This window comes from Pieris brassicae, chromosome 6 (genome assembly GCF_905147105.1).
Source record: "Pieris brassicae chromosome 6, ilPieBrab1.1, whole genome shotgun sequence".
NCBI classification, from domain to species: domain Eukaryota; kingdom Metazoa; phylum Arthropoda; class Insecta; order Lepidoptera; family Pieridae; genus Pieris; species Pieris brassicae.
Window position 1 is genome coordinate 17,221,124 of NC_059670.1, and position 27,718 is coordinate 17,248,841.

General features: G+C 31.8%; 1 protein-coding gene across 1 annotated transcript; it reads right to left on the bottom strand.

The window, feature by feature from the left end:
• Positions 1–1,693: 1,693 nt before the first annotated feature.
• Positions 1,694–27,717, bottom strand: LOC123710733 (nose resistant to fluoxetine protein 6). Its single transcript, XM_045662877.1, has 12 exons — positions 27,267–27,717; positions 13,151–13,320; positions 10,808–11,001; positions 8,399–8,678; positions 7,320–7,483; positions 6,870–7,038; positions 6,297–6,490; positions 6,047–6,172; positions 5,398–5,603; positions 4,953–5,095; positions 3,973–4,084; positions 1,694–2,552 (listed from the first exon to the last, which is right to left on the bottom strand). The coding sequence occupies exons 1-12, from the start codon at positions 27,697–27,699 to the stop codon at positions 2,467–2,469; spliced, it is 2,277 nt and encodes a 758-aa protein (XP_045518833.1). The 5' UTR covers positions 27,700–27,717; the 3' UTR covers positions 1,694–2,466.
• Position 27,718: the final 1 nt, after the last annotated feature.

A 27,718-nucleotide genomic window follows, 5' to 3' on the forward strand; every position in this document is an offset into this window, starting at 1 on the left:
ATAAAAAATCAGCAACCTAAACGAAAGTTTAAATACTTACGTTCCGCACTGGCGACAGCGAGAAGGGTTACAAGTAACAAACACAAAAGAAACACCTTCATGTTTCTATTTACTTAAAGCACTTCAATTAATGAAACTTCAATGCTTCTGCAATGCTTATATTTGTATTGAATATTGATGTCCTCGAAGCTAATAGAAAACAAGTTTTAGCATATTATATAATATAGTAACAAAAATGATTTATCGTGTACAAGGAAACTTGCCGTGTATTTAAAAAAATCTACAATAGTTTAGCAATGCAAAACTAATACCTTTGACATAAAATAAGTGTTGTGTGGTTTTTTTTCATAAAACAGGGAGCAATCGGGCACGAGGCTCATGTTTAGTGATACTTATAAAACATGGATACTCGTAATGCCAGAGGGGTTCCACATACTAGTGGTGTGCGGCAAAAACTGCTTTATAAAATACTCTGTTGAAAACGACGGACGTCGAGGTGGTACGGTTATTCGGATCCTGCCTTGACGTCCGATAATGAAACTCAGCTGCAGCAACAACTCCTCTGAACACTCTCCGTGGTAAATGCGGTAATACGGTACAGATGACCCCACATCTCTACGCAACGCCAATGGTTCAAGCCGCTCTGAAAGGTTTTGGTCGTCAACGATTTGAACCTCCCTTCGTTGAATACGGTCAAGTGAAAGGAGCTGGTACTGGCGAGTTCCCGCCCAAGCTTTCTCCCGCTGTTGCTTGCAGAAGAAACAGGTCGAGTACGACAGTAATGTTATGAGATTGTTATTCGCTCATAGGTTCTTCAGTGTTCACAGGTTTAAAGTCAGAACAAGTTTTGAGAGAATCGACCCATCCAGCCTATGTGCTTCCCGAGAAATTATGCGGTTGGACTTTCAACACTCTGACTGATCTGAGCATTAAGGTCGTTATCGACGAGGCTTATCGATCGAAGTCACAGCCGTCGAAGGCTATCACTATATAAAATATAACCACTAGTGCCTCCCCCATGGACTCAATTGCCCCAGCCAACCTAAGAAGGTGAAGAAGAGCGACCAAGCCGAAATTAGTCCTCTAGATACCTTAAGTCTATCTTTGTTTGATCTTTTAATTGATATATAATTTAATCGCTATAATATTTTCAACGTATTTTATTACACAATTAAATTTGTATACTTACATTAACTGATACCTATATCAAACTATCAAAACATTACTTCTCACTAGTTCGCAGTTCATCTAACCCGTCATAATAAGGTTAAGGTTCAAATATGTTTACATAGTAGAATTATATTAGTATTATCTTATGTCTAATTTTCTTTATCGAGTCTAGTGTCTCACAAGGGTGTTGCCCGAAACCACAATTCTTTTTATCTTTACACTTACTGTTTATTTTTACTCCTTTTATTAAGGCATTATCTTTTTTGTTTTATAATGCAGAATAAGTGTCTATATACGCTGATAAGAAACTCATATTTGAGCCAACATAGCTTTTGGTACCATTCATTGGTGGTTTGGTTTTTGCATTATTTTCCTTTATCCGCTGTATTCTGTATCTTAAACCTTCGGTAATCTCTTACAAAACATTGTTTCGATTTCGATCGAGCATCCGTCACCCATATAACTGCATAATAATTTATAATAACATAAAGGAATATAAATATCAAAATAAAATAGATTGTTATAAAAATAAAAATATTTAATTGCTATAGAATTGAGCAATATTTACAACGTTATATTAACAATACTCCGAGTTTAAAAATAAACGTTACGGTAAAGTAACACGCTTTCTCATATTCTCTTTCGTTTTACGAATGACATACAACAGAACATTAAGAGAATACACCAAGACTAAAAGTGATATTGTAAACTGCTATTGACTACCTTACTTTAGACCTCAATTAATTGTTTGACACATTTTTAAATCATTCCTAATTTGAAAATGTTTTTATTTTAAATTAGGTAATTTTGTATTAACAATTAAATTATTTAAAGCGTATTTCTAAGTAATATGTTATTATTGTATTGCAACACATTGTTACTGACGGATCCTCAGTTTTAAATTTGCAAATAATTTCCTAAAATCCTAGCTACTAACTACCACAGTCGTTTTATAAACACTTTATTACTTCCAAACATCGTCAAGTAATACGAGATAATTTAAAAAAGCTACTAATAGAAAGACCAGCTTTTATAATAAGAACGATTCCAAAATTTAACCATTTTAGAAATAATTTACTTTAAAGTAAAATCTAAAGCTTTGCTTAGATACTACCTATGGCTACTGTTTTTAAAATTTCGGGCCACTTCTTCATTCCACTTAAAAGTTATTTTTGACAGACTTAAAAGAATCAAGAGCGTTAAAAATCGTTCTGTCATGACTTTTTCCTTAGAATATAATATATTCTTTCCTTTTCTTTTACCTGTCTTAATGTACTTATTCTAATACAATTAGTGCTACGTGTCTAACCTAGTTTGACTAGTATTACGTGATAATTCGTCTTCAGTCTTTCTCGTTGCGTTGTCACTAAGGACTGGACGAGCTGAAATAATAAAATCACAAAATTTAAAAACCCTTCAACCGACGTTTCAATTAATTCATTCTTAACTATGGCTTAAACCATGTTTCTGTGATCAAAAGCAAAAGTTCTCCTTGACATTTACCAATAAACAAAAATACAGTAATACGCCTACCAAAATGTTAAAAGCAATTGTTATTTTTACGTTTCGTTTATATAACATGCCTTAGGGCATTCAATGACTTTAGCACTGAATCAATTTGTTGTGTTTTTCACTATCCACAGTCAACTGTCAACCTTTATAAGCCATGAAATCAGAAATACAGTGGTATCTCGACATACGAGTTTTTCGAGATACGAGCCGACGAGCAAGTGATTTTTTCCTTTTAGTTACGACCGAAATTCGAGATACGAGTTCGGTTCGGTTCGGTAGTAACACGCAGTTCGGCGCTGCTTTGAAGTGACGGAGAGCACAAACCTCACCCTTCGAGAGTTCTGCAGGGACCACTTTAATAAAGCGATTTGCCTACAAATTATCGATCAGGCCTAGTTGGGAGTTACAACGAGGACCTTGACCTCTGCATGGAAAAAGCTGTGGCCTGAAGCTGTAGCTGAAAGGATCTATGAAGAATTGGAACCCGGTATTTCAGTAGAGGAGGAGATTGTATCTCTGGGGAAATCCATGGGTCTAAGAGGTGGAAGAGAGAGACGTGAACGAGCTCATCGAGGAGCACAGCAGCATACTGAGGTTATGCAAGAAATTGATTTTGAGGAGCTAGAGGAGGAAGTTATTTCTACAAGTGAGATAAAGGAGAGCTTAGGAATGTGGGAGAGAGTTTCACAGTTCGTAGAAAAAAAACACCCAGAAAAAGTTGCAACAGGTCGTGCATTTGACCTTTTTAATGACACTTGCCTAACTAATTTCCGGAACATTCTAAGAGCGAGGAAGAAACAAACCTCCTTGGACATGTTTTTTTCTAAACGGCCTACAGGTGAAAGCGAGAAAAATGTAGCGAAAAAGGTAAAGACCAGTGAGGATATCTAATTTATTTCTTTACATTCTCTTTTTTGTTTTTGTGCAATAAATATTTGATATTTATAAATACGTTTTTATTATTCAAAACCACGTAACAAAAATAACTGGGGTGACATTTTGGAGGTTGGAACGGATTAATGGTAATTCAATTGTTTTGTATGAGGAAATTTGCTTCGAGATACGAGTAATTCAAGATACGAGCAAGGTTGCGGAACGAATTAAACTCGTATGTCGAGCTACCACTGTAGCACTGTTTTTTAAGATTTAACATTGCCTAACACTTTCTAAAACTAGAAATAAATAGCTGAAGGTGTAAAACCGATACAATCAGGGATTTGATAGATTGTAAACAAGTGATACGTATATCTAGGTGTACGTTTTATATTCTGGAGTTAATTTATATCTTACCAAATCTCCGCAATAGTATCTTCTCGATGCCGTGTAATGGTGACTCAAACATGATACACAGTATCAGGGCAAGGAAAAATGTTAATACCAAATGGGAGATTGCATTCGCCGCCTGAAAATTATTTTTTATATTTTTAAATTATTAGGCTTTCATTTTAGTTTGGTTGTTGTTTCATAACTTACGTATTTTATATAAGCCAATACCGATTTTGACTATATATGTATAAATAAATATAAAAATAGTGGCGGAGAGTTTATTGCCAATTCTTCTCTTGCGTTCTACGCCCTTGATTTGAGAACTGGCAGTAAATGTAAAATTAGAAGTAATGTATATTTCTTTTCTTGACGTTCATAAGTGTACATTGTGATACCTAAATGAATAAATGATTTTTGACTTTGACTTTGATTAAAAATGAGATTCTAACGACTGTGAGTTATGTGTTATGTTAGACTAATGTGAGTTCAATCCTGAATTTTGCTACCGCGAAAAATTATTCCTACTGCTAAGGATATACAACTTCTCGTCCTTAGCTACCGGGCATTCGGACCTAGTTAGTCTGTAATCTGGACAGCAGCCCCTTGCTGCATCCATCGATTCAATATTATAAAGTGACTATTGAAATATATGATTACGTATAGACAATTTCTGTTTCAAACTACGTAATACTTATATTAACACTTATGTTTAGACAAAAAAATTCTTTTGCCTTATTCTACGTTTGTAGAAAAAACGACACTAACAATAGAAAAAAGGTATTTTACATTGAAAGTTTATTTCAATATCACAAAAAATTTCTACATATTTAAGAAATGAACATTTTTTATTTTAAAATATTGATTATGCTAACTTCAGGGTGTCAATTTATTGTGACGGTGTGCGGGTGTCGGTTTTTTGTGACGTCTAAAAAATATACTCCCATCATTTTCTCCTAACGCAACAAAAGAAGTATAACTGCACTAATAATTTCTAAATTACTTACTATTGTAAAGAAGGTTATATGCAGAGGATGTCGCAACTGTCCCACGTAGTACAACTCCACGACGCCATTGACTAGGTAAGCGCAAAATGTTAACTTTGATATTGGCACTAAAAATCTCCACGCTAAAAGCTTTCCTAAAACGCCTGGAATAAAAACATTATTGTTATCTGACGAGTTTTGATACTGTTTTTACTTTGTAAGGCGAAAATATACATAAAATACTTTAGTAATACTTTTAATATGGACAAACTTTGATTATATTTTTATTCCATCCGTTCTCTGACATCACCTTCAGATCTTGGTCAGTCTCCTTATATACTGATTGACGAATAATACTCATTACATAGATAATCAAAGATTCCTTACGTCCTAAAATAATTAAACCACTATATCTATTTTGATGAAATTTGGTATAGTATATAAACTTTATTAAGCCCTAAATTACCTCCATTTCCGGTAGCGCAAGCAATAATAAGCCAGCCATTGGCGATGCTCCATGCAAATTTGTGTAAAGATATGTATGCCGCGGCTTCTATTGTGCTGTACTCGTACCAGTCCTGGTAGAACAGGCTCACGGAGAAGGTGGTCACAGTGCCCAAAATTACGCTGGTACTCCAGCCGAAAATTTTTAGGAGGTTTGAGAATTGATAACTGAAACGTTAAATGCTATGTTAGCATCCTTCTGTGCTCAAAACAGTGGATTGACGGCATTTGGGCTTACGGTAGATACTTTTTCTACCATTCAAATGATAATTTTTAAGCCAAGTGTTTCTGTACCTACCAGATATGTTTTTATCATTTCAACACTAACCCATAAAAATGGTACCTTTTTATTATGTTTTTCACCTTTTGAGAACTAAAGCTGTTTACAATTTTTTTCTGTCAAGTGTCAAAAGTTTAAGTTTTGCGATAAGTAGAAAACCCATAAGACAATGTCAAACAAAAGAGAAAAAAATAGCGCAATTTGCTTGATTCTGATTGTGCTCTAGTCCAGAGGAACACGATCTATCTTTCGTACCGATTACGAATAAAAACATGCCACTGTTTCGTCTTTGCAGAACATTGAAGATTCGATTATAAACAGAAGAACTTACTTTTCTGATTGAATTCTATGGAGAATATATCCAGTGAGCAGTCCCATGAAGTAAGGGGTCATCTTCATATGTGTTCTAATATACGCTTCCACGAAGTAGAAGTTTGTGTCGAAGTCCGTGAATTCTCTAAAAACAAAATAATTACCTTCAGTTAATACCCAATTCTTTTAATACCCATGATTAGTAGGTATTTAAAAGAACTGCGCAGTAATTCTAATCAGAATATAAAGTTAATAAAATAGATACCTACTTAGCATAAAACAAAATGGTTGGATCTAAATGATCTTTGTATGTGATTGCTGATGGTATAACGAGAGATGCTATAATTGCCACCGCAATTAAGGCAGAACCAAATCTTCTCCAATGCCACATACTGTAAATGAATATGGGAGCCACGAAGAACATTTGAGTGTCAACTGATAAGTACCAGGACTGGAACATACACTGAAATCAACAATATCATAAAATCGTTTTAATAGTGTCAGGGTAGAAAGACGAGGAAGGCTCACATGGGGTAGGAACTTAAGGTAAGTTTCACTGTCTTCAAATTTAAAAAATAGATTTTCTTTGACGTTGAGTTATCAGCATTGAATACACACTGTTCCTGTTATAGCAAATAGAATGACACTGTTATAACTAAAACTGTGATCTGTCCCATTCTATTATAGTATAACTCTATGTCTACTCCAACGATAACGATGACCAACGTAAGACAGAAAGAGACTTATCAGTACTTGAGTAACTAAGTCTTAGTATTTGAACTAACTTAATAATCATACTATATTCGTAGTTTCGGGTCATCTAATAAATCAAATTTGCTTACCATACGATCTGTCATCACGTAATTACTGACATACAATATATTGGCCCACCAAGTATCCATGCACCGCTCTTGCTCTAGTTGTATTCTGTTGCCCCAGAGAGGACCCTCACCAATTTTTGGTAACCATGTCATGTAGAACAGAATGACGACTAAGTACGCTGGTGTAACCCTGGAGAAACATAGTTATATTGTTCATATAAACAAAAACTGTTTTCTTTGCTATATGATACTCGTATAAATCAAAAAGTATGATAAGCACCTTTAGTACCAATCATATTTCTTTGCTATTAATTCTGAAAGGTTTTCACTTTTTTCTTAGAGTTACTAACAGAACATGAACATTTTTTCTCTTTCATCGACTGAGAAAGGAAGTGATTCTTACAAAAACATGTCCTTTCGACAGCTTTATTAGGATTTTATTAACTTAAGATAGAACTCTTCGTATCTCACCTTATATATCGGAAAACCAATATTGGTATAAAATTTAGCCTTCCTCTGCGTTTGTCCAACTCAATCAGTAATAAACGGCTAAAGAGAAAAGCACTAAGGAAGAGGAAGGTGTCCACTAAAAGCGCATTATTCAACATAAACGAGTTTAATGGATCCTGGATTAACTGAAAAACAAAAAGATTTCAATAAGTACCTTTTAAATATAATTTATAATTAAATTATTGTAATTTCCAAGTGTCGTAAGTATTTCTAAAAAATATATTATCCGTAAAGATAGATTAAATATTTGCGTTTGGCAAATTTTTAATCTTTAAATAATGTTTTTGCGTAGTGGTTCTGACAGAATGATTAAGTTAGATATTAATCTAATATTTTTTTTATTTCCTTATAGATTTACAGTACTCGATGACTGGCTTTACAAATGGCATTGAATCAATCTTTAAACTAATGTATAATTTTAAAGTTTTCACGAGGAACACAAAAAACACGAATTTGTTTAAATGACTTATGTATTTAAAACTGAAATTATATAACTTTCATTTTATTCTCTTTGGAGTAGAGACTCTTGAGTTGTTGTCATGCGTAAAGGCGCTAAATAAAAATTAAATTTGGCGCCTGATATATAGCGAGGAAATGCTGCCAGCATTAAAGTTACACTGCCAATGGGAACCAACATCTTAAATTTATTTCAGTTTTTTATTTATCCATTTTATATTATTTTTATTTCTATGTAGGTTGTTTCAATGTTTTCCAATTTCTTTTATATAACGGTATAAAGTTTGATTTTAATGAATTTTGTTTATTAACTGGACTTAAAACCCTTAGGTTACTATGGATACCTCAAAAACTATTCATCTACTTTTGATTTAACTTGGACTGTTCTCATGGTGACCACGGTTTAAATCGGACGACTGTCTGTATGACCTTTAGTTTCTGAGAAATTTGGGGACAAACATATATTTACGGAAATTGGAAGTATCGTCCACCACCATCATCAATTTCAAACGTATCATACATTCAGATCAAACTGATAACTTCTTGATGGTTATTAATACCTGATGGTTAAAAAAAGAACTCACCCTATCCCAGGCTTTGGCGTCCATGACTGGGCCACTTCCGATAAATAAACAGGCGTGACCTGCTACTATAAAAATCATGGCCAATGCCCTCATTCCAGTGACGCATTCCAGTCCCAGACTATTATTCTGCTTTGTCGAAAGAATTTTTTTCATATTATTGATGAGTGAAAAGGACACAATGAGATCATGCGCCGTACCTCCCTTTTTGTTGTGTCGTATAGCATATATCTCATATATAGTGGTGAACGTAAGTATAACGCCAAAAAAAATTATGATAACACTGAAAAAATTTAGACCTTTAGAAAAACGTGTTGATTTCCTACAAAAAATACATGTCACAATTAAGTATAAGTTTTTTCCTAATATAATTTTTTGTTATTTAGATTTAAAAATTGTATAGTCATTAGTCAAAACTACTCAGAATTTCCGTTATTCAGATATTACGTTTTTCAAATATTAAATTTTAACAAGTTATTATAGTTAAATGCATACCACAATGTCTCATGATTAAATAAACGTAATAAAATATAATCTCTCCCTTTTAACATATTTAGAAGTTTTATATATACAAAAATAACGTAAACATTCCCTTATTCGATATATATTTAGTCGCACTAGAGTAAAATTCTTTCAATAGATCGATCTCAATGCTTCAAGTGTAATGGATGAGCTTCCCGACAACTAATTAACAATCAATAGAAACAATTTCTGTAATGATTAATAACATACAGTTTCAAAATCTATATACGTAAATACGTATAAAAGTTAAGCTACAACCCTTACTGGGTAACCCTTAGATTTCTATATGCATTATTTACAATAATAATTTATCGCCATCTGCCTTTTGGCTCGTGTCATAATTTTTTTTGTTTAAGATACAGTACTGAATTTCTAACGATATTTATTGTGCATTAAAAACAATTGTTACAAAACCGTGATTTTAACGGGCTAATTATTAATATATAAAATATTTAATTACAAACGAGCTTTGACTTAAAACCATATTTTAATAAATTTGGTTAATAGAGCAAAAAAAATAATATTTTTAATGTTTTAAAACACATTATTAGATAAGTAATTTAGTGTCAAATATAATATTTTCAATATTTAAAGAAATATATGATGACCAACTAAAGTAAAACTGGTTAAACTAAATGTATAAGAAAGTTTATGGAGGTCGTTGACACTATTAATCAATAAATGTAAATATATGCCTCACGTTTTTGTCAGAATTTTCTGGAATGCGAAAAGGGTTAATTTTTAAAGGACGTAGAAAAATTTAAACAAACGTAATAGTGATTAATCTCAAAACTAAACGGGTGTTAAATAACTTCATTAATATTTATTTATTAACATAAAATAAATATTACACAGGAACTCATTAATGGCTAGTTTTTAGAGATGTTTATATGTTACCCAAAAGGAAGCAAGGAAGTGCGAAATTACAAGACAAGCTTAATTAGATAAATATATATATAAAATAAAAGTTTTAAAATATAATACATAAGTATTAAGAATAACCATTTTCTAATATGCTTATTTAGAAGATTTATTTATCTCAACGGTTATATCAATATTTTTTGCTTTATAATGACCAAAGACTGATCGATCGCCTATAACTATATGCTCCCCAAAGTCCAAAAAAGCACATTGTTTCTTTCAATTTTTTATCATCGTTTCTTGAAGTATGGCGTATGGAAAAAATATATGGTAGAGTTGAGTAGTTTATGTATCCATTTTGAAAGATCGATACACGATTTTAATAACTTCCATCGATAGGAAAAAAATCCAAACATACCCAATTTTTGACACTTTGAATTCATTTTTTGACGAGAATGTATATATAACATGATTTTGAAATTTACAAGACATATTTTATCGAAATTTTATCAATTTCAGAAAAAAAATGATAAACTTATATTAATTTAATGTTTTACATAACTAATTGTAATTACGGGCCGGCGCGCCTCAGTGCTCCAGCTCCCCATTGCATACCGCAGTCCACCCCGAGACACTGACACAGAAAATCGTGCTGGGACAGGGCCTTAAGAAAAAAAAGGCCACGAAACAGAGATCTGAGGGCCTAACCTAAAAGGTTGTAGCGCCATTGTTTTTTTATTTGTAATTGGTAATCATTGGTTGTAAGTATAAAAATACCTTCGTGTAAAGAATGACCTGCGTCATGCGTTCATTATTTTGAATACACAATCTTACCTGGATGTATAAATAACAAGATATTTTAATGGTTCTACGGTACAAATCTTTCGGTTTGCACGGACGGTTATTAACCTCAAATGAAAAATAATCAAACTTTTATACCTTTTAAAGGTGACACGCATTTATACCCTTTTGAGTTCATCTCTGAGATCTGAGTTTTAACGTATTTAACGCGAACCAAAAAAAACTTACAGAAATATAATATCAAGCTTATTAACACTCAACGGTCTTCTTGTATAGCAATCCTTATCAATGACTTCTACTCTGGTTGTATTTCCAACGGAATGTTTCAGGACACCGCCAACAAATCGCTCAACTGAGCGCGCATCGCATACACTTGGTACACAGACTGCCCAACGTAGGCTCTCACCCCGACCAGTGCGGATCTGAAATATTATTGTACTATATATTTATTGTGCTATCCAATACGTATTCTTAGCTAATGAAATAGTGTTTATATACATACGCTGTAAGCAATTTTCGTAAATCTCAAAATAAACTCTAGATTGTAATACATATTCAAATAATGAACAGTGTTGGCCTAGCGGCTTCAGGTTCGAGCCCCGACTGTGAACCAATGGACTTTCTTTCTATGTGTGTATTTAACATTCGCTCCAACATAAAGGAAAACATCGTGAGGAAACCAACTTGCCTTAGACCCAAAAAGTTTACAGCGTGCGTCAAGCACGGAAGGCTGATCATCTACTAGCCTATTAGATTAAAAAATGATCATTAAGATTAACAAATACAGAAATCTGAGGCCCAGACCGCTATTTACTATTTATTTATTATTATTATTCAAGTAATGAGTTCAAAGATGCAATAAATTTTCCCCTGAAATTTCACCCCCTCTTACTCAGTTTCACAGTTTATCATTTATATTTTTCATAGTTCCCAAAAATTATTATGTATAAAGCAATCTGTGTTAGCTATTAAAGAGTGTACAATTAAGTTATTATTGTTGTTTAACTATCCTAGTCATCGGACACAAACAAATAATCGCCGCTATCAAAGATATTTGTGGAATCCATAAACAAAACACTCTGCTTTATAAGACTTAAAGAAGACTATGTAACAATAACAAAAAATACAACAAATAATGATACTATTACTGTCTCCTATTATAAATTATATTATGAGTAAAATATGCCAATGGAAAACTTATAATTGAACAGACTGGCAGATAAACTGTTAAGTTGGTACATTTATAAGGAAAATATTTAAAATTGACTCCACTACAATACTGTATACTGTACAATCAATAATTTCAAGCAATTTGTTGATATTTAACGACATTTATAATTACTTGGAACACAAAACAGGCATCCAATTAAAAACTTGGGTTTACAGCACTCATCATTAACCTATTACTGCACAGGTTGGCTACAAAGGCTTTGACGGCCTTTATGAGGGAATGCGTGACCTACTTGTCGAGTGGGTCCATGTTATAGATGAGCTTTTAAACCATTTTACAATTTCTAACCATGATATTCGAAATTCAACTACAAATTAATTGTATTTTAACAGAATATTTAATTAAGAAAATCTACACTATATTTAATTCCAAATGCACTTTGGATAATTGGAGCTTTAATATTAACAAAATATACCATATTTATTATTGAATGTGACCTTCAGTAACCTCTATCGATATTAAGGGCACATATAAATCTGTTGGTTTTACAACTAATTTCCTTCTAATAGAAGCGACATCGGTGACGTAAGAATTTGTTTATAAACAAAAGATTTTATTTCCGAGGTTACAACGCCGCACCCATAATCACCTGACAGGTGTTTTTTTTTATGTTCTAGTATACTGCTACGGGGTTTATGTAAGCAAACCTTACAAATCTATATGTATTTATGTTAAAATAATACGTAATTACGTAAATATAAATCTACAATGCTCTTCAAACATTAAGTGTCAATACACACAGGACCTTTATGTAACTTGCACCTCTTATTTATACATAAGATTTATTTATTCATACGCAACATTTTAAAATTATATTCATGAACTTATGTTGGTTTATACCTCTTGAAATGAAGCACAATACTTAATACTAACAAATAAAAATACTTTCCGTCCACGACAATAATGTAATAAGTTAATATGGACCAATTATTAATCTGAGCCAATTTTTTCAGCTTTCCCATTTCTAGTCTTACCTAGTATGGATGTGAAGTTGCAAAAAGTTAAAATATATACATTTCTGTGTTTACATTTTCGTACCTATTATTATTTTTAGTTCCGTTACTCCTACTTTTGTTAAAAAAAAGATAATTCTAAGCCGTGAAATAATTAAAGAGCAATTATGACTTTACATATATATTTTTATATATCTTGTATTTTTAATGTCTGTCATGTAAATAAGTACATAAATAACCATTAGAGTTAAAATCTCGAGTCACACTTAAATGTACGTAATAATTAGGAAAACAGAACCTAACATTTACAAGAATTAAATCTTATGAATTAATCAACTAAAACTGTATGAACTATAAGATTTAAAATGTAATTGTTGTTAGATATACCTTTTTAGTTTCCTCTCCTTCTCTCCATTTAATAGTCGCAAGGCAATATTGTCCTTCAACAGTCAACCCATCTCCTGCTTCATTTATATCCATACACTCGTCAAAGTTACCCAAATGATAGGATGAACCAAAAAGAAGTCCTTGTGGGGACTTCGCTGATGCGTCGAACACTGAAATAACATCGTTAATTAATCACTGTTTGTGTGTAATATAGAAGAACTTAAAGAATAGAAATACGTTTTTATTGTTGAAGTGAAACTTCTTTATCGGCGTTGTAAAAAGTTTACCGTCACATTTTTCGGCTTCTTGTCCCTACCACGGTTGATTCGAAGAGATTCAAAGTCATTAATAACAAAAATATATAATAACGATAACAATAATAGTAATAAATTTATTACAATTAATGACATTCTGTAATCTTAGTAGTAATACCTAATCCGCATAGTTAATAAGTATTTTTAAATAGGAAGTGACTAGTAAAAAGAATTCTAGTTGAAAGAATAACATTGTTCTTATTTTTTGTTAAATTTAGAATCAGCGTACTTGTCAATAGATACATATTAACTTATCTATATATAAAAATGAATCCCTAATTCCCTTGGTCACGGCATTACGCGTGAACGGCTGGACCGATTTCGCTAATTCTTTGTGTTACATGTAACCTTATGGCGTTTGACATCACATTGACAGAATGCGTGCTGCAAATATCGTAAAAGAATATCGTTAAAAACAAATGCTTGGATCGGAGTTATTATATTGATAAAATACATATAAAATAATAACAGTCGGTAATTGTTTGTGGCATTATGCTTGAATATCCATAAATTTTCATATTGCCTGTTCCCGTGTCAGAAAACCAACAAAACTATTTTATACGCGCCATAAAAACAAACAAAAATATTGTATATCACAAAGCAATAGACGAAACAAAATGTTTTTGAAATATTTTTATTTATAGTTAAAACAGTACAACGTCTGTCGGGTCCTCTACTATTGTATAAAATGCATTATATATGATGTGGTGTCCTTTATAAAATAAAGTTTAAAGGTTGGAAACCTAGATATACTATTGATAATGAATAATTTATTTACACAATGCAATAAAATAATCGACCACTAACTTACTTAATTAAGAATATTATACCCTTCACCATCATAATAAGTTATACAATAACAAACAGTTTATGTTAATTTTGTAAAATATTAGTTAAGGATTCAAAATTATAATCAAAAGTCATTGACATCTGATTTTCGGGGGCCCTTAAACATTTAACAAAAGTCAGACAAAGGCACATATTGAAAGATAAACACATAAACATTAAAATTTAATAATTTGCAAAGAAACTAAAAGTAACCGACTTTAAATCGAAAGGAGTCGCTTAACAATTCGACGTTTCAATAAATTTACTAATGCCATCTATGAATAGAAGACCTATTCAAATATGAAGCATTTTTAACATTTAGCAATTGTTATTATAAAGGTCATGTCAATTATTGAATTGTTGTTCGAAGATCAGAAATGGAGCGCGAAAATTCCCAATTGCGAAATCATTTACGTCAATCGTGTTGACCAGCCAGTCAGTATGAGTCATAACAACAATTTTTTAAAATAAAAAAAAATACTATTTATTATAATTATCTCCGCCAGTTTTTCCTCTATGTTTATTATCAAACCACTTGTATATACAAAAAAGGTAAAATATAAGTTCTTAGAGAGTCCTTAGAGGCCTTAGAGAAGACAGGACTGTCTTAAAATACAGAATCAAACTGGACAATTTAATTATTTGACACGATTAATTAATAAAAATGTCTTACCATTATACCACCAAATTGAGAAAGTTAGTATTCAGATATGAAACTGATTATTCAAGTCTCCAGAGATGACACAATACCGATTAGCAATCCCCGTACGTGTGACCTTGGCACACCACGAATATCTAAGTAGATTTTTTGGAACACTATATGACGACTCATGGACGTATTCAAATGTTAAAAAGTATTTGAATTATTATCTAGGTAGAACTCTGTGGTTAGTTGATGGAGATACATAATTTGTAATTATATATTGTCGGTTGGGACCGAGAGCTTTAAACTTTTCACATCGGGGCGAGGAGGAAGTTTGACTGTTATTACGTTACAAGACATGATAACATCTTGAATTTTATATCAGAGACAAAAAGGTGGTAATTGCACCTTAGCAATTTCCTTTTCAGGTATATTTAGAACGAATAAGAGGTTTAAGCTGGTTCATACACTTTTAGGTATATAAAGGGCATACCCATCAACTTCTGTACAGCTTTATTTGACTCGTCCATAACTTGATAAAAGGCCGTATAACGCGGCTGCAAAATTTCATTAAACGAACTTGGATTCAAATTAAGTTTAGACTTTCTTACCTTTTGTTAAGAAAACTGTCTCCGGAATACATTCATTCTTAGGTTAAAAATTACTTTTTAAATTTAAACGGACTTTAAAGCTTGCTTATTATTCATACACTCTTTATTGATAAAAAATAAGCAACAATAAAACAATTATTTGTTTGGTGTCATTTTGTATTCCAAAATAAATTACACTGGCTATGAACATCGTACGCGTATAAAATACGTGTTAAACTATGTAAAATGCAAAACTTAAAACATTTCTACATAAAGAAACTGTAAAACAATTCAGAATAAAATATGTCATGGATAGCTAAGGAAACCAATTGCTTTAGAATACAACTTTACAAAATAGAATTTCTTAGAGCGAGAGTTCGTCAAAAAAGCTGCGACTTTCATCTTTGCCGCTCAGTGATTAACAAAACATTCGCACTCAAGTAGGTGTGCGATCGCGATTAATATCTAATTAACTCCTGCTCCAACACTGCTCTTTGAATTCAAATCTTATATTTTTTACCTACTACGACTAAAAATATTTAAGCCTTTAGTTAATATGTTAATCTTAAAAATTAATAAAATATATTGTATCACACTCGTTAATTACCTATTATATATGCGTAAGATAAACATGAAAAACTTTTTGCGGCAACACAGTAAAAAAGAAATTCCTACAAAAGTAAATTTAAAAGTCAAGCATTTTACGAAAATCTAATATAATATCTTAACTATATTACCGTTCATTTGTAACTGACTTAAAAAGAGAATATACTCATACAAAATAGTAGGAACTATCGAAATTAGTACGAAAAAATTAATTTGTCGTGAACGAAATAATAGTGTTTACGCCCTCAAGTAATCGGTGTGGTACACCACCGTTTATAATATACCTACTATTTTACGCCATGTTGTGACATTGTATTTACACTTAGTCATAATTAAGTTTCGACCTTTAGATAATAGCACAACAAATACAATTGATAGTATCACGTAGTAGGTATATTTTGAACACATTTTTCATCATCAATATTCAACTTGGAACTATAAGATTCAGCTTAATCGATAATTTCATTTGCCACTTAGACGTTATATTAATTAGTTGAATGTTGGACTAATTTGGCTGAATTGCATTATCTGATTATTAGGTAATCAAAGAATGCATTTAGACGCGACGATATATGAAAAGATGTAACGCGATATAACATACGAAAGTATGGAACATTAATTTATTATTATATTTCATGGACAGCTTTGTTCTGTAATGAGTATTATAAAAATGTAAATGTGTATACCTATTCGGTCAAAGCAATCAGAATTGTACTCACAAACCATGCTTCTTTCTTGCAATAGGTACTATAACTATTGACACGTCACTCGCGTTTAATATGGTAAGATGTTTTGTACACGTTCTCTCTCATAGAAAATTCGTAGTATCTAGTATTGTTTTATAAAATCTTAATATAACTAAAGGCTTTTTTAAATAATGAAACTCTGTTATAGTACTTTTTTTAAATTTTCCAACTGTCACCACAGACCATATTGCCACCGGCATTTGACGTTAACAACGTTTATTTCGTCAATGTCAACCACCTCGCCTTCACGTGACGCAAACTGTCAGAATTAGTCGACGACGTAGCATAGTTAACAGTATTTCTTCGTCTGTCTAATGTTTTTGAGTGAAATATACAGTATATGTTGCACACAAGTGACGCATTTATGTTCGGGAGTATTTAAAAAAATCCGATTCTTGTGCTCTTAAGCAGAGAAATATGAGAACTTAAGTAGATACATAAGTTAACATTTACAAAATGCGCAAATGCATAGTTAATCTGGACTTTGTATAAGACTGTATTCAGATTATTTACTTATTTATTAGACTTTACTTCTAACATCTATCAGCACTGTGTGTAGTGCTTTGAAAATTTGAAACTCATTTTACAAAAATATAAAACCAAAAATTAACACAGATCGCAGACTGATCAATTAACTCAAAAAAGTTGTTTACGAGTATAATCAGAATATTGTGACGCCATTTGCGTCATGGCGGGTTTTTTTTAATTATAATGTTTTTGTTTTTAATATCATATCAAAGGATTACATTCCGTTTATGAATACAATATTACTGACCAACTTACCTAAAAAGAGTAATTTACTAATAATTAGACATATTACATGACTTGACGATTCGAGAGCAATTCTGAAACCGCGAACCTGGTGTGACCTTATTTATTCATCACAAACGTTTTCATTAGAATTTGACCATGCAGCTCCGTTAGCTACTCTGTAAGTCCTAATAGTGCTATCTTATAGAGCTAATATTATAGAGTATGGTGCCAAAGTTAAAGGGTGAATCGCTGAAACTGTTTTTTTTTAATATTAATCAAATTCTATTTTAAATCAAACTAAACAATAAGAAATCTTAATATTATATTTGAAACGTAATAAATTGCGATAAATGCGTTTGTTATTTTAAAAGAGAAAATTTTATAACTCCATTTAATTGAATTTTTTACAAGCCCGTGTTCAATTTAATATTTTATTAAGTTCGCTTCTTACTTGCTGCATGTTTGCGGTGCCTTCATTCCTTGTCATCTTTGCCGTGGTTCACATTAATTATAATCGTGTCGTATACTGTAAGATTCCATATCAAATTACATATTTTATATGTACAGCCGTGTTTATATGCAAAACGCGTACACTATTGTCATTGTTCACTGAATGTTCTAGAATGTGACGTGGTAAATTACTATATTATGGAATCTTGTACAACTTTTAATATTGCGTTTACACATTTTGAACGGAAAATGCAAACTCATTGATACAATTATTTTAATAAGGTTTATTAACATTGCGGTGTAAGCCTAAATAAACGTTGGGTGTTAGCCCTGAGGGCGCACACTGTACCGTGAAGGAAAACGTAAGGAAACGGACAAGTTTTACTCGCCAACGTGTATAGCATGCTGATAACCTACTTACCTCTAAATAAATATCAATTAATGCGAGGGCAAGACAAAGATTTAAAGACTTATAGAAGATCTTTTTTAAAAACAAAGGACCTTTCGTAATTGAAAGTTGGCACTGCTGATTCGCGCGCGCAAAAATTCTTTACAAAAATTGATATCCAAGACGTCTCAAATTCAATATATTAGAATAGGGTATTTCTAGTTTGTTTGTAAAAGTAATCTTTATAACTACTCAAATGAATCTACAGACTTTTTCGATAATGATGACACTGATTGTATGTTCTTTCATATATGTTAGCAAAAATTATAAGAATGAGGTTTTAGTCTTTTATTTTTAACCATTGTAAGTATTAGTTGATTTGTTTTATCTATTTATTGACTCCTAACAGCGGCAAATAAAATTTTATAGGCATCATTATCTATTAAGTAATAAAGTAGCAATTGTTTAGTGTATATATATACTACGCGGTTTACTTTGATATTCCATTTAACCTATTTTTTTTAATTAAATAATTACGTATATAATTATTAATATTATAAATGCGAAAGTATTAAGTTTAGTTTTTAGGAATAGGTTTTTATTTTACTTGTGGTAATTAAAATCAATCGAGAGCTGGCAATAAGAAACGTAGTGTTTTCGTCTCAATGGCGAGAGCGACTAACTAGTGACTAGTGAAACAAACGTATGCTCGAAGTTCGAGTGAAATAAGACGGACGATAGTGTTTCGCGGAAAAGAATCGAAGTAAAGTCCAAATACTACTATGCCAAGTGTACATTAGCCAACTGGAATTGCAACAGACCGGACGGTATGAGTTTGATTCCATGGAAGATGGGCCGGGTCTACATGGATCCAACAACAGAGCTTTTGAAGCGGCATAAAAGGTAAAGCATGCAAATACAGGGGTCTAGGCTCCGAAAATGATTTTGACCCACTCGGTCCGTGGGGTCTTAGCTTAGGCTTTTTAAGGGTATAGCAAAAAGGTTAGTCAACATCACAGGAGAGCGACGAGCTGACAGATACCACGGAGGATCTAGTTTTTCAAAGGGGGAACGCTTCGGAACGTTTTAATAATATATTTTAGTTATTATATTTTAAGGTTAGTTATTGTTTTTGTTATATAAATTTTTACCACTTTTGAACATATATACATATTTATAAAGAAATTCCTATTCCTTCTGTTATAAATCTTTTTAACTGTTTTTAATATATTTAATGCATAATCTACGTTCGTTAAACCCAAATGTATGAAATATAAATATAAATATAAATAACTATGCACATTTCGATCATATTAATTTGCATTTATATTAGTTTTTTAAAACAACAAAAATGCTTTGTCAGGTCATTTGATTTGTTTTTACAAGGTCGGCTTAAATTTATGGTTTTTAAACAAACCGCCTACTTCAATTAGTCAAATCGTATTCTGTTTAGTCAGGAAGTGAGTTAAATCGCGGACAAACCAAAAATAACAATGATATTGGAGATACTGAATAATAATGTGTTCAATTATTAGATGTGTCATGAGTTTAATTTTAATGTTAAATTAAGAAATAAAAAGAAATATCTAATTATATCCCTTTTTGAACCACACACGTGAAAACTAGCTAATAATAAGGTACTTTCAAAACTCAAGACATAACGACGCCGCTTTTCGCTTGCTTATAATTGGTGTAAAACGCGCGTTAATGATAGTATGATACGTCATATTATTAGGTCCGTGAATTTATCCATTTGTCCCATCACGTCACTATATCACTATGCAAACGCACGGTGTTGTCTTTCGTTGTCCCCTATTCACATCCCTACTACCCCTAAATAATAAATTTCTATATCAATTTTCCATCACCACTACAAGACAGGAGAAAAACGAAATTAGAAGGGCAACATGAATGAATTGTTTCTTGAGGGTCTTAAGAGGGGTGGTTCTCAGGATGGTTTGACGTGCAGATTTTAATCAATATTCATTAAAAATATGTTGAACAAATTAAGTAAAAATTTTATATCACGTAACGTCCCTATAATACGGTAGTAGTCCATTGACCCAAATGAAATCAAATGCATCTAACTAGCGTACATTTATTTCATTGTTTCAAACTAATTCTCATACTTATATTAATCCGGACCATGCAGTCTTATTACAGAACAATAGATTTAATAAAAATCTCTAGTGAATACATATTTTCCTCACATATTTGTATGAATCAGATACAATTTTACAATACAAGATGGTCCAACGCATATAAAGGCAAATATTTGCATTACTGACTGCTTTAAATGCGTAGGCGTTGTTTGGTCCTATAACAGGATTATAATTCTAATAAAGTATTTTCTTCGTAATTATTTATGGATTTGTATAAAATATGTCTTTGTGTCACAAATAACAGTTTTGTACCCTTCGATACACAATGTCTATTAACAATAAATATTAAACCCTCTATATACCTCGATATATCCTTGACTCAATTACTAAAAAGGCACTCAATTATCAGTCGTAGGAAGGCACTGATAAATGTTAAACTATATATACTGTGCCTTTCAGTACCAACATCAATAGAAACACGCACAAAACATTCACGCAATAATTAAAATATGTGAAAAAGTATACGTGTAAGTTTGAATTTTTTGCTTGATTATTTGCTATGATTATATATTAGAAATAGTTAAAAATAAAAAATTCAAAATGCTATACTTTTTTCTATAATATTAGAGAAGAGATTTACTTGTACAACTTCAGTAACATATAACTATACATCAACATTTGACGTAGTTTGTAGTAAACATTACAATCATTCATACAAAAACATAAATGTTTCCTAATATTAGTAACCATTGAAGGCGTAATTAATAAAAAATGAACATTGGCAAATTAACTAAGAGCATCAAAAATTAATGAAATTAAACGTGGCGATCGGCCGTGTGGAAGAATGCGTTATCCTCAACACAATTCATAAAAAGTATATATGAATAACAGTTTCTTCAAACAGAGCTTCATGCATAAGTAACACACACACAACAAGATTGATTAAATCAAAATATTCCAAAAGCATTTTAATGCTTGTACGTTAATATTAGTGTTGATGTATTAAATTAGATATTTTAATTATTTCCTTATAAATACAAATAAATATTATTATTTTCTGTTATGTTCTATATTTAAACTTGAGTAATTAATGATAATTATATAGAATTTTATACTGAGACAAACAATACTATTGACTTCTAATGTTGACTCGATGATCGCCTTTATGTAGAAAAGCCAACTTCGAGGCTCAGATTTTTCTGAGGATTCTGGGTTTGATTGGCGGCAAAAAAGGCCGGATAAGGATCGTATAGAAAACTCATTTTCTACCCAATTTTTAAAGCTTTTTTTCTCTCTCTTTTACATACCTATGTATAATATACATCTTTTATTTAGGTTTTAAATCTCAATAAAAATTATAAATTGTTTCATAGATTAGTGTTGTATGCTTCCAAGTATAAAGGAAACACGAAATATTATCTGGGCACTCACAACACAGGGATGTCCCTAGTGGGACTATCGTCTGTATGATTAGCTACCACATAATTTTGTAAGTTTTAAATAAATAAATAATGAATATAAGGTATATACTGATAATGCAAAATATAAAAAATATACCCAGATGTTTTCTGAGATGATAAGAAAATATAGGTATTCAATGCAAGTGACTGGTAATGCAAGTAATGTAGTAGTTAGATTTCTGAGCTAGATTAGTAAATTTTGCCCAGAACCAGTGTTACTCAATCAGTTCAATGACCTTTGATATCTAGTTTCATTATTCGATTCCTATTAGAATATAACAGTTAGTACCGTTAAATACTTTTTTAACAAAAAGTATTGCTTACGGGGTTATCGCCTTAGGATGAAAAAGGGGGAAATAGGGATTATGAGGGACTATTTCCCTAAATGTTAACCCCCATATGCATTATTAAAAAGCGAATTTTAGAGTTATCACGTTATTTACGCACACACGTTATTTTAGTATATTTAATTAAAAGTTTCAATTTAATTTGATTTTTAAAAAACTTTTAAACACTGGTTATTTATTGAAATAAAAATTATCTGACATTTTTTCAATTTTTTATCGCACGGGTTCCATGTTAAAAAGCAAAACCTAAGGGCAGTGTCTGGGACCTTAGTCCATTTATTTTCGTACGAATGATATGTATAGGAGGGATATTGCTATTATTAATATAATACATTCGTTTATTTTGTTGACTAAAGAGTTTTAATACTTGCCAAGCCAAGCTGAGGCCAAGGAATTATGTGAATATAACAGCTGCCTTTGGACACCGATGTGAGTTGACTCAAAGGAATAAGGTTACAAAGATTTAACATAAACACGTTACTCTCTAAACGAGTATAGATTTTAACTATTGTATCATTATTATCTATTTAGTTACAACGGAGGAATATTCAAATGCTAAACGCTTAAAAACCTGATTACGTTAAGGATTATTGTAATAATATATAATGACTTAGATCGATGTATACATAATTATAAACTGGATTGCCTTGATATTGAAGATCAATATTGCGCGAGGTATACTTCAAAACTGTTAAAAACGAATTCATGGTATTGGAATCAATGGTATTCGTATTTTTTTATTTTAGTTAAAGCGATATATTTGTAGCAAAATAATTTCATATTTTGGAGTTCCGACTTGGGTTAATTTCATATTTAGGCCAACATACAATTGACAATGGGTTAAACATTATTTATGTAGATATTGATTGTTCTATAATACTGTACAATGTTTTTTTGTTCTATCATCAATAGTTTCCACAGCGCACGCTATGACGCATTTTAAATGGACAATTTTTTCACACCTTGGGTTATATTATTGCATTTTTATTAGGGATCCCATTTTTTTTGATAATGTAATATAGCCTATGTATATGATATATTTGTAGGGTACTACCGAAACGTGAACAGCAAACAGTTATAACATATTCACTCAGACACTCATCACTAGAAAAGAGTCTAGCCCTTCTAGGCCTTCGACCTCGATTATAGATTTCTGCAATTTATTGACCCTCTATCATTAAAGGCAGCCTACTGCCAAAATAAAACACAGAAGTCATATTTAGGACTTGAAGACAGTGGAAGAACAAAAGAGGCAGCATAATGCTGCTAAGTTGTTTATCTTGGAGATAAGATCACACACATACAAACAATATATATAACACTTATTACTATTTAAATTAGTTACTACACTAAAACTCTTTTCAACAATATTTTGACTTAAAATAATACCCAATGGTTTTCTTTTCTTCGTTATACACATGAAAAATCGGGTCGGGATTCGAACGCACTACCTCAGGATTAAGTTAATCATTAGTATATTCCTACACTTATAAGAAAGATTTAATTCCAAGATTTTTATGTGTTTCTTTTTGTGCCAAATTAGTTTTTATTACAACTGCAATGCCGGATCGGTTACCATACCGTAACACAATGTTTGTTGGACATACGCAACTAAATTTAATACATTCGCTATTTACTTAATAATGCATGTACAATGTACATGTACAGAATACTATTCGACCCTAACGGCCGTATTATACGGTAATCAATTAGTCGACGCTTCTTGATATGGCCTCCAGGGCTTCAAATGGAAAACAAGCAAGAGGTCTAAGAATCAAAAGTGAGACTTTCGAACTATGACTCCCGTAAGTCAAATGCATTTTTTTTAAAGAAAGGGGAGACTTTGACTGACTGCGTGCCCGATAGGCTAGTATGTAGGGGTCCTTTAATTAAAAAAAAGTCGAATCCAATACGTTTATCATATACAGGGCTCACACTAGCACAGTCTTGTTTTGGAATCTTAGATGTCCACCGGTCAATTTGAACTAAGTGCAGTCTCGATACATAACTCTTACGTAAGTCCAGTAACATAACTCTTATGCAGTACTACAGTTTATTAGAAAAAACACAACTTTATGAGCCTCTATTTAATATAACAACAAATGATTTTAGAATATAGTACGATCAAAATAAAAATTGCTTACATTTCATGTGTGCGCTACTCAGAGCACAGTAATAATTATTGTCCAATTATATATATACGTTTTATTTAGTACTATTATTAGTTATATACTATTTTGGCAGACGTTGTTTTGTCTTAACTATGAATATTAATTTCAAATTGGTATAATTAACTAAAAAAAGTATTTCAGAAACAAAGTGTTTATGAAATAATGCCCGTGTTGGATACACGGGAACAGGCGACATGTAACTGGCCATGTGAAAAACATGGATTTTCAAGATTAATGCCACAAACAATTAGCGACGGTAATTATTTTATCAGTATAATAACTCCGATTGAAGCATTTATTTTAAACGATTATTCAATTTTCTTACATCCTCTTTGACAATATTTTCAGCACGCATTCTGTCAATGTTATGTCAAACGCCATAAGGTTACATGAAAGTTTGAATTGTAAAGTCGCTATGCAACAAAAGTATTCTAACATTTTCTAATTATCCGCAAAATAATAGCTAAATAAATCTTTTTATTTCCTACATTAGTAGTACAGTTCCTACTATTAAGTAAGCAATACAAAACAATCTTAATAAACGACTTTCTTGGATACGAGAGCAAATTATATCAATTTTATTTAATAAAAACACATGCATCAGGGCTTTCGAGTTTAGTTTATGTTTATGTCACGTTTCCTTTTGCATCGACGCATGCGTACATCAGACGTCAACAATTTGAATTGGCACTACGCCTCATGCCTTTTTTCGATTACTTTATAATTCGGGGTTTCCCAAAAGCTTTTAAATGCTTGTTAAAAAGCTGTTTACGTGAATTTTTTTTTGTTTTTTTTTTGTCGTTCATCTCAGTTATTACAAGTTCTCGTAACCTCTTATTCAATTGTAACAAGCTCATACATTTTATATACTTAAAATATTGAATCATAAAAAACATGGTCTGTGTATAGTTCTTAAAAGTTGTGTGTTTTCTTTACGATATATATGATTTTTACTTTCAATTAAACGTTTATGTATAAATTAAGATTGTTCCATATAATATATCCACGCATAATTTCGTAAATGCCACAAAAAACACATACGCCTCAATAAAATACATCTTCATAACATACATTGCTATAAGAATAAAATAAGATCAATAACATTTGTGATGTTCCCGACATTCAAATTAACCTTACATATAAGAAAATCAAAATAACAAAAGCAAAAAATGAACTGTTAATTATAAGAAATTTTAACACCGGATTTAATTATCATATCACTGCGATTAATTTGAATGCATATTTCCATAGAAATATGGAAAAAACGCGATTTCTAAAGACCTTTTAAAGTTAATTATAAATACATTTTCCCAGTGAATAATAAGGCTATTGGAGCCTTGTTCTTGCTTTCCTGTTAATTTCCGGTAAATTATCTAACACGATATTGTCATCTTTTATTATCCTTGAATTTGATCTTGAACACGTTAAAATCACGTTTTGCATAAGTATGCTTATTTTAATTATGCAATTATCTCTTCCTTATTAGCAATACTTTTTATATTGCAAAAAAGCAATTTACGTATTTTTACATCTGTGGCATGAGCCATAATCAGGTAATAAGAAGGTAAACATAAGTTGACAGCATTTTGCATTAAGACTTTAATTGTATGAGTTAATCACTTAACAGATTGGTAAGGCCTTTAGTTGACTTTCAACTACGTCCAGTTTTAATTGAAAACCTCAAAATACCAATTTCAATTATTGACTCCAATTGGATTCGTCGTCTAAGGGCGACACTCAATTTCGAGGTAGTCTTATTATCCGTAGCGCTGATATAAAAAAAAAACTATAGTCCAAAACACTGTATTACTGTCACTGTTGGTAACAACGTGGTGTATAAAGAGCCTAGTTGCTGCCTTGACTCCCAACATTGGTGATTTAAATATCCATATTATATACCATTATGTAGCCATACAATATCAGAGTCTCAGAAGGTATAATACAAAATTAGCAATGATTCGACCCTGCTGCAGAAGATCGCAGTAGCGTTATAAATGTTTTCCATATATCATAACATAGTGGACAATGTAATAACATTTCCTAACGCCTTCACGTGTTTATACCTTGGACTTCCAAACAGTATATCACTCATGGATCTGGACTGGATCATCATTGCGAACCACGCTCTATCAAATTCGTAATTCACATCAGCGATACCGCTCGACAATGGTCACTCACACGCAAGCACGTAGTAACGGGTTTACCCTATATTATTTTCAAAATATTGGGGCTGCCTACGAAAGCCTGTTACTACAACAGGGAATAAATACAAAAAAAACTAAAGCCACTATAGACGAATTCAAAAATATGTGTTTTTATGTCATAATATTTTTAAATAATAAATATAGAGAAAGGAAGACACCATTAGAACATATCGGTTCAATCTTTACCGCAAGTTTGCATAATGAAATTTGAATTATTTTCAATTAAAGACAAGAAACGTGACAGTTTCGTGTTTTACTAAGTAATCGTGTTTAATAATAATTTATTGTTATAAATTTATTGCCAGTTCATCCAACAGTATAAACCGGTCCTATAAATTATTAACTGGCTATATTATTCATGCTTCAAATATTTAGCAAATTCCTACGAATGTTTGCTCCTCTTATATTTCCTTTATCTTTGATATTATTTATACAAAGTAACCTAATCTATACTCTAAGATCTACACACCTGCATGTTCCGTTAATTATTTTAAAACTTATATTTAGTACTTACTTTTTAAAGCCCATCGTTTGTTAGACAGCAAACCATCCAGGAACCTATATCCCTGCTCTCTACACAGTTTATCGCCAACATTACCAACCGCACTTGTCAAAGCAAGCAGATCACTCGCCAAAACTACTGACGATGCATAATCCGGAGATTCACCCAAAGGTCCCTTTTCCGAATCAGCATATATGTTATACCCAGCGTCTTTATGTATAACTCTCTCAGATCCATTCAACCCCTGTGATAACTTATTCACCAATTCTCTATCTAAACCCAGCGCTTGCGCAGCCCTGTACAATCGACCAATATCACTGGCATCCAAGCTTTTATTCTCATCTATCAAATCAGCTAAGCTTTTTAGGACCTTGTCATCAATATTTGTGTCGTTTTCAGCGAGGATCGCGCATGCTAACGATAAAACCAAAACGGTTATAAGCATCGTGCTGGCGTGCGCGCGC

Coding starts and splice junctions, on each gene's coding strand:
- LOC123710733 (XM_045662877.1), bottom strand. CDS start 27,699: ATGCTTATAACCGTTTTGGTTTTATCGTTAGCATGCGCGATCCTCGCT. Junction 13,321..27,266: donor CAAACGATGGGCTTTAAAAA/GTAAGTACTAAA, acceptor ATGTTATTTCAG/TGTTCGACGCATCAGCGAAG. Junction 6,491..6,869: donor ACGTGATGACAGATCGTATG/GTAAGCAAATTT, acceptor TGTTGATTTCAG/TGTATGTTCCAGTCCTGGTA.